Genomic DNA, 13,005 nt, shown 5'->3' on the forward strand with positions numbered 1-13,005 from the left:
GGGGTGGCTTGCTGACGTTGGTGGGAAAGTTGATCCCATATTCCAGAGCTGCAGGAGTCCCAGGACTGGCCTTTTTGGTCATCCCGGAGCAGCTCCTCCAGTCCATGGTAGGCTGGTGCACCCAGGTGGAGGAGCAGCTGCTCCGGGATGACCAAAGGGCCAGTCCTGTGACTACTGCAGCTCTGGAATATGGGACCGACTTTCCCACCAATGTCAGCAAGCCACCATCAGTCAAAATTCGTACTAGTGGTCCTCAGGATTTAAAATTATGAGTTTGGTGGTCCCTGAGGTCCAAAAGGTTGGCGACCCCTGCATTGTAACATGCTTGGGAAAGCTCTTTTTGACTTTGGATCACCTCTTCCCTTGTTGGAGAAATGCTTCCATCAGTTGGCACCCAATTTAGAAGGATAATCAGGGCTGGGCTGCTGGGGGTTCACAGGTGATCGGGAGAGGCCCTAGCTAAGATTCTGTGCAGTTTGGAGTACCCCCACATCCCACTCCTGGCTGGGTCTGCCCACCCCACACTGTCCTTCCCGGGATTTGCCAGGTGGCCTGTTTTGGATGCAGGTAAGTGCAGGGTATGCACAGAGGTTTGGGAAGTCCAGAAATGGGCCCATTTCCAACTTCCAGAGAGCCTCTGGAACCTGGGGAGGCTGTTTTTGTCCTCCTGGAGGCTAGAGGAAAGCCTTTGGAGCCCCGGGAGGGCAAAAACTCCACTCGCCCCACCGTGGTGCAGGAGGCTGACTAGGCCATGCCATCATGGCCACGCCCACCCAGCAACCGGGCTGAGAACCTGTTGCTAAAATTTTTGAAGCCCACCCCTGAGGATATCCAGGAATAACTGTTGCCTTTAAAATGGTCCATCCTGTAGCTTTTCTGCGTCTTTGCTTAGGTGATAGTGGACACACCAACCAGCCCAGTGACCAGTGGCCTTCCTCTCTTCTTTGTGATTATTATTACAGCTATTAAACAGGTAAGTCTTGCTCCTTATCCCCAGCAAACAGAGGATGGTTTCTATCCACTCCTTCTGAACCCACTTTCTTGATATTCCAAGTTTATCTTGCTACAGTTGGGAGCTCCTGTAGCTAGAGAGAAAGGGATATGCCTCTGGAAGGCTGTTTTTAAAACATGTGGAGCCCATTTCTTCTGTCCCTTCCATTCTGAGATTGAATTTTTCTGGTCTGTATATTCCACCTGCTTGCTTCTTCAGGGATATGAGGACTGGCTGCGGCACAGAGCGGACAAGGAAGTCAACAAAAGCGCAGTTTTTGTGATTGAAAACGGAGACAGTGTGAAGAAGGAGTGTGAAAAGATTAAGGTAACAGGAAGGGGCTAAGTTTCTCCTTGGTACTGAATAATAATAATACTGTTTTAAGATGCGTGGGCTTCGGTTCCCAGAGATTTCTTGCCAGCAGTTCTGGGAGTTGAAGCCCACACACCTTCAAGTTGCCAAGATAGACAGGCAGACAGACTGTTTGGATGGATGGATGGATGGATGGATGGATGGGGGATAGATGAGGGATAGATAGATTGATGGATGGATGGATGGATGGATAGATAGATAGATAGATGATAGATAGATAGATAGATAGATAGATAGATAGATAGATAATGGATAGATTGATTGATTGATGGATGGATGGATGATGGATAGATGATGGATAGATTGATAGATAGATTGGTAGATTGGTAGATTGGTAGATTTATAGATTGATAAAGAGAAGGACAGACAGACAGACAGGCACAGAGGCAGAGAGGCTGAGAGACTGACTGACAGAGAGACTGATGAACAGACTGTTGTTACAAAAATTACAACTCCCTGTTTTGGCTTTGAAGGTTGGCGACATAGTAGAAGTGCTAGCAGATGACACTTTTCCTTGTGATCTAGTTTTACTGGCCTCAAGTAACAAGGAAGGGACCTGCTACGTCACGACTGCCAGTCTAGATGGAGAATCAAATCACAAGGTAAGTGGACAAGTGAACCTGCCGTTGCGTTTTTTTTGGCAAGAGATCTGGAGGTGGCTCGCCCTTGTCTCCTGCTAGAACTCTTCAGAGTCTCCTGGTTTCTAGAGCTGGTTTCTTAACTGCGACATCCATCCTTTCTACACACAGTTGATTGTTCTATCCAGAATAAACACCTGAATGAACTTCTCTTATGCTGATTTCCAATGAATTTGCTTCCTGCAGGTATCTTAGAAAACAAAACAGATCCAAATATGCAGAAAAGATTGGGTATAAAATGCTTTAAAAAAAAAAGTTTTGTTTTTAAGAAAAAGTATTTCCATCATAGGTGTAATTGTAGCTGGGTAGGATCTTTGAGCTCAACCCTCATTTGTAAAAAATATTTCCTTCCTCATATGTGATTTATCATTCCCCACTTTTTTTTTTTATCATTTCCCAATTTTTCTGGCAAGAGAAATATGTCTCATTCAACTGAAAAGGAGGAAAATGTCAAAATAATGAGCATGGGATACATTGGTGAGAGTTCAGTTTATGAAGATGGATTGCCGCTAGAGATCTTGCTGACAGAATTGATTTATAACTCCTGAGCAGTTTCTGGAAATAGGAACTCCTACATACACACACAAACACACACAAAAGAGGAACTTTTAAATCCTGTGTTACCTTCTTAAAGACGTTTCCTGATTACCTGCAAGGTGTGAAACCTCCTTTTCCAACATCATTCTGAAACCTCAGTCTCGGACAATCCTGACCATCTCAGCTTCAAGTTCTTGAGTCCTTTTTAAAAAGAAATTTGAGATGTCTCCCACGATCAGTTAGCAAGGCAATTATTCAGTCCTGAAATGAGTTGGGCCCCCAGATATAGAGTCAAAATGAAGGATGGTATAAGCATCTGGTTTATCTTGGAGGATTGTCCCTACGAGGTTTAGCCCAAGCTATGAGGGGAGGGATGGTGCCTAGTAGACACATTTATCGATTTATGGATACGGAGAGTTTCACAAAATGGTTGACATGGAGAAGCTTGTCTAAAATGGCCGCTGCGGTGAGGGCAGAGCTGGTTGCCAAATAGTCATATCTTAGAAGCAAAGGGGGAGGTTGCTCCCAATATACCTGATATCAGCTTTGTGAGATAGTCCAGACAGGAAGCATGCCCAGATGAACTAATTCCACTTTATTGTAAGGTTGCAGTAACAGAATTTGCAAATCTGAAGCTCTCCTCTGTCTTTACAACTCAAGAAACTAAGACGCACCCCTTGTAAGATGTTTGCCATGCTCCATTACTTCTATGGGCTCAGCTGCCTCTTATTTGATCATGGCCTACTTTGTGGCTCTTCCCTCCCCATCCCCCAAGGCCATTCTCACAAACCATCCAACCCTCTAATCCACCTAGATGTCCTTAGTTTTCTCTTCTGGGCATCCTTCCAAACAGAGCAGTGAGGTCTACAGCTGCTCACTAGAGATATGTAAGAGACAGGGTGAACTCAGAGACATTCATGGAAATAAAAGTGATACTAGAAGATGGGCCTTGCTTTCTCCTACCTTTTTTTTTTTTGTAGTTCCTGTGTTCCTTGTAAATGCCTAAAAATCAGAGTGGAACTGAGCGTCTAATGAACAGCCAAGAAGTTTTGACATTAATCATGGAATGGTTTGATTCCCATCATAAAGTTTGTTCACTCATTGCTGCATAAAATTAACGCCTGCATTTCTTGGGTGGATCATTAAAAATCGTCTCTTCTTTTACTCTAAAGAGACGAGAAAGCAGGAAGAAAGACAAAGGAAAAAAGAGAAATAGAAAGAGGAAGAGAATAATCAAGTTTTCCTTTTACTTTATATCTTTCTGCACCTCCTTTTCTATCTCTCTTTTTACTCTTTGTCTTTTTGCCTGATTATTAGTTTAAGGTAGTTTTTATTTGCACATTTTTGTAAAAAAAGAAATCCAGTAAAATGGTCATACAGCTGTAATCTTAAAAACCCGAAGCAGCTGACAAAATACAAATGAATACCACTCAACGATGGTTCAAATTATGGATTTAAAATTAGCAGGAGTTGGTTGGCTGCTGGTGGTTCTTCAGTTTTGTGTGTCTTCGCTTTTCTAGACTCACTACGCTGTGCAAGATACAGCCAAGATGAATACAATTGAAGCCATGAACAGTTTGGTTGCCACTGTAGAATGTGAACAACCCCAGCCAGATTTGTACAGGTGAATTTTGATGTGGAGGCCTTCTCTTTTTGTGGAAAGCCCAACGGATTGATAGTCTTTATTTCTTTACCAAGCCTGCTTCTCCACTCCTCACTTCCTTCCTTTAAATTTAAACTGCTGTAACCCCCGTATGAAAATGAGACATTGACAGTACTACATCAACATCCTTCTCTATGCATGTCCCAACAGGTTTGTGGGCAGAATTAACATCTACAGTGATGAACCAGAGCCATTAGCCAGGTGGGTTTCTTCGCTTGATGGATTGGGATTTAACATCTTGTAAAATAATTAGCTATAGTGGAGTATGGAAAAGGCCTGGAAGAAGGTATAGTATGTGTGGCAAGGATGGGGAAACACGAACCTAATCTGGGAAAACGGGAGGGTAAGGAAGAAACTCAAAGCGGCTTCACCTTGATTCTCTTTGGTATAAGTGCAACATTGTTGGGCTTCTAATAGTGTGTTATTTTAGCCTATATCCCTAAAGTTCTAATATTTCTGATAAGATATGTTTTCCGATCTGCTCTATTTCAAAGCCTGGCACAGCTTCTTTTTAATATCAAGGGTTATCACATTGAGGGTGGAGAAATCCAGATGATCCCTTAGATATCAGCTGTGAAATCAAGAAGATCCCTTAGATATCAGCTGTGAGATACAGACTGTCACTTTTGGATGCCATGATCTTAGCTGTCATCCAAATTTTTGAAGTAGTCCTGTAATCCCTGCCTCTGATTTCTCTCCCCCACCTATTAATTTTACACATTCCCCGTATACTGAGTTGTCGTAATGGACTTTGTAGCTATGTGATGTTCTAAATAGTTGTGGATTTTTTCTTCTTCCACCAATGGTTGGCCGTCGGAATTTTCCATTTGCTTCCCATCCTTTATTAGTTCATAATATAAAATTCTCCCAAATAGAAAAGAAAATAGTGCGAAAGTAAAAGAAGGAGAAGAGAAAGGGAAAGTGTAGGGCAAAGGGGAAAGAAAGAAAGAGAGAGAGAGGGAGGGAGGGAGGGAGAGAGAGAGAGAGAGAGAGAGGGAGGGAGGGAGAGGGGAGAGGGAGAGGGAGAAGGAGAAGGCACGGACTTTTGACTCCCTTTGGTGCAATAGAATAATAGCATCAAACCTCAACTTTTTACTTTTGCAAAGTAATATAAACTGGCTCTTTCTATAACTACAAATGTTATCTAATCAGTACATTTTCATATTTTTTTTTACACCTCAAGCACAAAGTCCAGAAGCGGTTTCCAACTAAAAACAAATGCAATTGTGTGTTTTTTTTCTCCTCCTGTAATCAAAGAAGTTTAATCATCTCTGCTAAATGAATTCAGTGATTCAACAGTTGCTTCTCTTCTTACCAATGATCTGATCCTCCATTTTCGTTTTTAGACCATTGGGTCCCGAGAACCTTTTGCTGAAAGGAGCAAAATTGAAAACCACCCCAAAGATTTACGGTGAGCATTTTCCTGCTTTTCTTTCGCATCCATTGATTTCCTCGAGAGTCACGATCCTGGGCATGTCTGGGATTTCTTTTGGAGTAGGCATGTTGAAGATAGATCATTGTGCCTAACCACATTGCTGCCTCTTTCTCTCTCCCTCTCTCCCCACCCCCCTCTCTCTCTCTTTTTCTTTTCCTTTCTAGATCTTTAATGGTTCAGGAGCTTCTCTCTCTTGTTTTGCAGGAGTCGCTGTATATACTGGGATGGAAACCAAGATGGCATTGAACTACCAAGGGAAGACTCAGAAACGCTCTGCAGTTGAAAAGTAAGCTGAATGTATCTCTCCCTCATTCTTTGTCTTTATAAACATTGGTTTAAAGCAAAACAAAAGAGATGTTTATTTGAGTCTGGGTTGTGTACAAAACATTGTCGTCTCTTCTATGCCCTCCTCAGACCTTCAGGAGGGGATTAATATTTAGAGATGGCCTAGCGACTTAGGCCAGGGGTCCTGTAATTCCTGAAGTTGGATCCTTTCAACCAGAGGTGGTATTCAGCCGGTTCGGACAGGTTGTGGAAAACCGGTCGTGGAAATTTCGGAGAACCGGCCAATCCCACCTCTGACTGGCCCCACCAACCCCATCTCTTCTCTGCCTCCCATTGAGTCCCAGCTGATTGGCTGGGTCTTCTTTGGTTGCCCTGCACAGGAGAACGGAGGTAGAAAGCCGGTTAGTGGGGTGGGGAGGGAATGGGCAGTTTGCAGGATCCTTCCCCTGCTACGCTCGCCAAGCCACGCCAAGCTGTGCCTACAGAATGCCACTCCCATCAAACCACACCCATAGCTGATTGGCTGAGTCTTCTTTTGTTGCCCTGCACAGGAGAACTGAGATGGGAAGCAGCTTATTGGGGTGGGGAGGGAATGGCATTTTGCAGTATCCTTCCTCCCCTGCCATGTCCACCTTCACCACCATGTTGGTTCAGCCCTCCACAGCAGCCCCAGGTTCTCATGTGGCCCGTTGAGGAAATCCATTGCCCATCCCTGGTTTCGATCTAATGTCTGTCAAGCCAGTGCTTTGACATTGCCAGGAGCAAGTTCTCGCATCCCCTTGTGCGTACTGTTTGTGGAACGCAGGGTGTCGCCCTAACTCTTGGAACGCTTGACTTTCCAGGTCAATCAATGTATTCCTGTTGTTCTACTTGTGCCTGCTGGTGAGCAAAGCTATCATATGCACTACTTTGAAATACATCTGGCAGAGTGTCCCGTATCACGACGAACCCTGGTACAACCCCAAAACCCAAAGAGAGAGAGAAGCTTTCAAGGTAGATCAGTTGACTTGTGTTGGTTGACGGTTGTCTACCTTCAGATTTGTTCCATTTATGGGTGGCTTGATGCCTCTTACTCAGTGTGTCTCTGTGTCCTTTTCAGCTGCTAAAGATGTTCACTGATTTCCTGTCCTTCATGGTCCTCTTCAACTTCATCATCCCGGTCTCCATGTATGTGACTGTTGAGATGCAGAAATTCCTGGGCTCCTTCTTCATTACCTGGGACAAAGAGATGTATGACGAAAATATCCAAGAAGGCGCCTTGGTGAACACCTCTGACCTCAACGAAGAACTTGGGCAGGTGAGTCACGTCTCCCTGTACTTCCTACCATCCGACAGAGGCAAATATTAGCTGGTCTTCTACCCAGGGTGGGATTCTACCAGTTCGGACTGGTTTGGGTGAACCGGATGTTAAATTGACATCTGGTTTGCTGAATCACTAGTTGAACTGACCGGCTGGCACCGCCCACCCTGTCCCGCCCCTCCCAGGAGTCTCCACATGGCCTGTTTTGGATGCAGGTAAGTGCAGGATCAGCATGAAGGAAAAATGGACTGAACCAGAAGTTCCAGAGGCCCAGAAACGGGCCTGTTTCCAGCTTCCGGAGCCCAGGGGAGGCTGTTTTCACCCTCCCAGAGGCCCGAGGGAAGCTCCGGACCCTGGGGAAGGCAAAAAACCAGGTCAAACCAGAGGTTCCGGTAGGCCATGCCCACCCAGCAACCAGGCAGCGAACCGGTTGCTGGGATTTTTGAATCCCACCCCTGCTTCCACCCTTCTTGCCTCTGGTCTTCTGCAGAAAAGGCAGATGGTATCTGTTGTTACCAAACAGTAATGGACACAGATTGGGAAGAACTCCAAAGTGCCTTCCAAGTCCTATTATTCTGTAGACCTCTTGTTACCAACCAAAACGAATCACGGTTCTCAAATCGGATATAGGGCGAATGCTACTCTTGCAGGGGGTATGTGTCCATCTGGTTGAACTCTTCTACCATAGCTGCTTCTCCAAAAAGAAGCTATCTTTGTGGAGTTGAACAAGGAGACCTTCCTCTAGAGAAAAGACGCTTGTGAGTTGCAATTCTTTGGTTTTAGTCTCCAGTTTCAATTCCAATTTAAAAACAAGATTTGTGTTTCTCCCTCTGGGACTTGTCATATCTTGAAACACAATTTAAAAATTTAAAAAGAAGGAAGGGAAGAGGAAAAGGGAACTGAAGATGGCACTGCTTAATTTATTTTTTAAATTACTTCCCTTTCGTGCACAAGCGTTACTGCTGACTTTGTTTTATTTTAAAGGTCAGTATTGGGAAAGGGAAAAAAACCCATAGATGCTCTGGCACAAAATTGTGCCTGTCTAATCTGTTCTAAAATTGTGCCCCTCTTAAAAAAAAAAAAAAAAGCAAATGGTCTTCTATTTTTCCTTCTAGGTTGAATATGTGTTTTCGGATAAAACGGGGACTCTAACGGAAAACACCATGGAATTCATTGAGTGCAGCATTGATGGCTACCGATACTGTGATTCCTTTTCACAAGTGGATGCAAAGAGGTCTACAGGAAAAGCAGACAAGGTACAATGTTCCCCTTCCACATTTCCAGAATTGGAGGTTGGAGAACAGAAGACTTCTGGGCTTCTTTTCATTTTTAGATTGCCTCTTTTTGTGGGATTCATAGCTGCCTCTGCTTGGCCTCTCTAGATCTCTACAAAGGATTTAAGTCCTTGTTCAAGAGAGCCTCTAGTCAATAAGGAAGAAGCAGAGTGCTTCTTGTGAAGTTGAAGATCAGTAGCCCTTGTAGGCAGAGATGGTATTCAGCCGGTTCTGACCAGTTCTGGAGAACCGATAGTGGAAATTTGGAGTAGTTTGGAGAACCGGCCAATACCACCTCTGACTGGCCCCTCCCCCATCTATTCTCTGCCTCCCATTGAGTCCCAGCTGATTGGCTGGGTCTTCTCTGGTTGCCCTGCATAAGAGAATGGAGCTGGAAAGCAGGTTAGAGGGGTGGGGAAGGAATGGGATTTTGCAGTATGTCCTTCCCCTGCCGTGCCCATCAAGCCATGCCCACAGAATCAGTAGTAAAAAAAATTCGAATCCCACCACTGCTTGTTGGATAGGCCCTGACACCCTTGGATTTATACCTGCTTGCATTAACCATTAACCTGGGTGAGGAGAAGGGACACTCTATCCGGTTAATTTTAAGTTAAGCTGATTTAATATTTTACAACATATGGCAGGGCTAAGAATGTTGACGCCCAACTGCCCAGCTCGGTAGATCAAGGGTGAAGGATACGATGGGACAATTGGGCAGTTGAAAAGATGGGGGCAGAAAAGATAGGACAGTTGGACAGTTGGAAGCAGACCCCTTGTTCAGTAGCCATCTTGGACTGTAGGACCTGAACGTTCTCCCAGTTTAATGTAGGCCCTTCTCTTGGTTTACCTCCTTTCCAGAGACAAGAAGAACTGTTCCTTCGAGCGTTGTGTCTCTGTCATACGGTTCAAGTCCAGAAAAAGGACGAAATCGATACCATGACGTTGCAGCCCAAAACGACACAAATCTACGTTGCAGCTTCTCCAGATGAAGTGGCTTTGCTACAGGGGGCTCAGAGGTAAGGCCATTTCCCCCCCACTGTATTACTTTTTTCCCCTCCCAGGTTCACTTCAATGTCATGCAGGCAGTTGACGAACGGCCAATTCCATCTTCGGGTGCTGAGAATTTTGATATCTTGCACGATTGACTCACCAGGGACATAGGTTCCCATGCCCCCAGCCTATACATATATAGGTTCTTGTCTTACAACCATAATTGAGCCCACCACGATAGTGGTCATTAAGTGAGTGTCACGGAACCACGCCCGATTTTTCATACTTTTTTTGTGGCAGTCATTTCCAAGAACGCCACAGCAGTTACGCGAAGGTGATTGTTAAATGAATCCAGGTGGTTTTGTGCCAGGAACAAAACTGAATGGACTGCAACAAAGATGGCTTTGGGTTTGATTCAAGAAACTTCCTGTATAAACCTTCGTGTTGGTGCAAAACTCACGCCGAGCAAATTCTGAACTCCCATTAACACCTGGCAGGGTGATAGGTTTCCCAACAGAAGTGTAAGTGTATGGTCTGGCACTCCCACTGATTGTGCTTTCGGGCGTGAAAGGTTAAAATCGTGTGCCTCACTTTGAAGTGGTTTCTGATGTATGAGGGCAGAGTCTCCTTTTTTGACTTCGGAAATTAAATACAAAAGTGTCAACTCATAAAACATTTTCTATGCCTGTTTTATGGTTGCCAACAGAAAGAAGGTGGCGGGGAAGGAGTTTGAAATACCAGGTGCAGCAGTTTGGAATCAAAAGTGCATCCCATTCATATTTTCTTCAGAGATTGTAACTAGGCAACTGAAGTTTCTGCCTTGCAAAAATCTACTTGGAGAACATAATTGATGACTCTTGGCTATGGACGTGTCCCATTGGAGAATATGAATTATGATACACCCAGAGGGGTGGAGGGAAAACCAGGGTCAAGGGTGACAGTGAATTACGTGTCTCAGAGTCGGCTACACCCAGGTCATGCTGACATGTTAACTCCCAATAAATCCTTTGTAGTTTTGGAAGCTTGGCTTGAGACTCATGATTTAATTGGGGTAACTGCCGGAATCCTGACAACAAGTAGCCTCGAGTTATGAGCACAATTAAGACCAGAACTTCAGTCGCTCAGCGAGTGGATTGTTAAGTGAGTTGCACCCAAATTTACAACCTTTTCAGTTTCGGTTGTTAAACGAATCATGCCGTTGTTAAGCAAATCTGGCTTCCCTCTTCAACTTTTGCTTGCGGGAAGCCAGCTAGAAAGTCAGAAACGGTGATCAGGTGGACTCTAAAACATGAAACTGTCATAAGTACCTGCCAGTTGCCAAGCCCCCAAACTTGGAGTCATGTGACCATGGGGACATCGTGATGGTTTTAAGCGCAGGGTGTCAGGATTCCAGCAGTTACCCCCATTTAAACCATGAGTCTCAAGCCAAACTTCCAAAACTTCAAAAGGATTTGTTGGGAGTTAACATGCCCGGCACTGCCTGGGCGCAGCCGACTCTGAGGCCCATCATTCATTGTCACCCTTGACCCTGGTTTTCCCCCCACCCTCTGGGTGTATCATAATTCCTATTCTCCAATGGGACACATCCATAGCCCAGAGTCATCAGTCATGATCTCCAGTTAGAATTTTGCACAGCCGAAACTTCAGTCTCCTAGTTACTATCTTTGAAAGCATTTGTGGAATGCAGTTTCGGTTTTGCAAGCTCTTGCACTGCTCCCCCCTCCCTTTCTGTTGGCAACTCTAAAAAGACCATAGAGATATTTTATGATTGACACGGGGACTGGTTTTGGAAGTCCCTCTTTTCAGCACTGTAAAGTTTGAACAGTCCCTAAATAAGTCGAGGACTAGAGAAAATAGGGCCTAAAAACCAGAACCAATCCTGGCAAAAGGCAAAAGAGCTGAAAGTTTGGTAAAGAATTTGAACTCTGTGCCCCAGGGCGATATTTCCTGGCTCCTCCGCTCCATAGCCTATGAACAACCCTGTTCCAAATCATCTCTCCGGTCAACCTCCCTCTTCTGCAATCTTTATTTTACTTTGTTTTATTTAAAATCCGCTGGTTTGTTTGTTTGCTTGTTTGTTTCGTTTTGTTTTCTTGTTTTGGGACCTAAAGGGTGTGCCTGCGTGATGCACAGACGTGAGTGTGTGTGACTGTGTGTGCATTGTTTTTTTTTTTTTTTTCAACGCCATTCTGTCCTTTTTGTTCATTGACAGGTATGGTTTCACTTTTCTAGGACAAGAAAATAACATCATGGCGGTAGAGAATTCCAAAAAGCAAATTGAGAGGTAGGTCCGTTCGCAGGTTAGGCTCCTCCAAGGAAGCGGGTTTAGTCCCGGGAGCACGAATTAAGTTTCAGAAAGGATCCAGAATTGAACCGGCTGGTTTAATTTTGGTGTTTTTTTTCCCCCACTCTGATTTATTTAGCCGCATTCATGCTAAACTTCTCACCTTCATTTCTCCTTCTGCAAGAAAGGGGTGTTGAAGGATGGACCAGTCAGGTCCACCCGTGAGTCCATCCATGTTTTCTCGATGAAACCTTTCACGATACATAACTCAAACTTTAGGCAGGGTTTGGAAGCAAAGTGGCCCGTCACAATCCCTCTTGAGGTTTGGCTCCTGAGCCCCCAGCTTGGTAAATATGATTGTGATCATCATTATCCCAAAATGATGACAGAGAACAGAATAAACAGAGTCAGAAGGAGGCCTTCTACCAAGAAGGAGATCCTGTACCATGGGTGTCCAACCTTGGCAGATGAGATGACGGTGATAATAGTCATCCAAAAATGAGGATGGTAACAGATCACAGAATAAACAGAGTTGGAAGGACCTTCTACTCATGAACATCGTTACCACCATCCTCGTCAAAACATCAGGGTTCTCAGATGAAACCTTCAAGATTTGAAGGAAGCTTTTAACCTTTTCATTCGTTGTGGTGTCATACCTTGGAGCTGAAATCCATGACATCCCAGAGGAGTTCACAATATTTGGGATGCCATTTTTAAAAAAAAAAAGAAAAAGAAAAAGCCAGGTCAAATAGTGTCTGAGGGGAAAAAAAAAAAAGATATACATACAAATATAGCTTTTTAATACCGTTTTCCTGGAATGTTTCTGCAATTCTGTTCTGCAAGTAGTCTTGCTTGTACTTTGCTCTTTTCTTTTTAAATGGATTTCATCACTTGGAAACCTGACATACACATTTTAAATTATTCCAGTTATGCCTGTTTATTATAATTTATGATTTAGCCTAAATCATAAATCGGCTTCATTGGAACAACACATGGTCCTGATTTCTTCACGCTTGGCATTTTTCTTGTTTGAGCTTGACGGAGGTTAGAATTTCCATCAGTTCCTCACCACTAAATATTCTTTCTCTTCCCTTTAAACAAAAAACAAAAAAACAAGATACGAACTTCTGAACATCCTTGATTTTGACTGCGTCCGTCGCCGGATGAGCGTTATCGTGAAGATGCCGGATGGTGAGTAGAAACCTGGGATATCCTCTGATATAGGACGAAAAGTGT

At 44.1% G+C, this 13,005-nt stretch overlaps 1 protein-coding gene across 6 annotated transcripts in view; it reads left to right on the top strand.

Annotated features, from left to right (window-relative positions):
• ATP11C (ATPase phospholipid transporting 11C (ATP11C blood group)) overlaps positions 1–13,005 on the top strand; it is a 66,044-nt gene that overhangs the window by 26,529 nt on the left and 26,510 nt on the right. For all 6 annotated transcript variants that reach the window (XR_015750672.1, XM_087971909.1, XM_087971905.1 and 3 more), the window contains exons 4-16: positions 893–973; positions 1,211–1,318; positions 1,837–1,965; positions 4,059–4,162; positions 4,352–4,402; positions 5,548–5,612; positions 5,841–5,922; positions 6,764–6,914; positions 7,021–7,218; positions 8,337–8,477; positions 9,354–9,511; positions 11,698–11,769; positions 12,887–12,960. Coding sequence is in view for 5 of the 6 variants with exons in the window: in XM_087971909.1 (XP_087828035.1) it covers positions 893–973; positions 1,211–1,318; positions 1,837–1,965; positions 4,059–4,162; positions 4,352–4,402; positions 5,548–5,612; positions 5,841–5,922; positions 6,764–6,914; positions 7,021–7,218; positions 8,337–8,477; positions 9,354–9,511; positions 11,698–11,769; positions 12,887–12,960 (1,414 nt within the window). In the remaining variant the exon portion in view is untranslated. The remainder of the gene's footprint in view (positions 1–892; positions 974–1,210; positions 1,319–1,836; positions 1,966–4,058; positions 4,163–4,351; positions 4,403–5,547; positions 5,613–5,840; positions 5,923–6,763; positions 6,915–7,020; positions 7,219–8,336; positions 8,478–9,353; positions 9,512–11,697; positions 11,770–12,886; positions 12,961–13,005) is intronic.

The sequence above is a fragment of the Notechis scutatus genome, chromosome 10, assembly GCF_049901735.1.
Source record: "Notechis scutatus isolate UNSWTSFEM ecotype Mainland chromosome 10, rNotScu1.2, whole genome shotgun sequence".
NCBI classification, from domain to species: Eukaryota; Metazoa; Chordata; class Lepidosauria; order Squamata; family Elapidae; genus Notechis; species Notechis scutatus.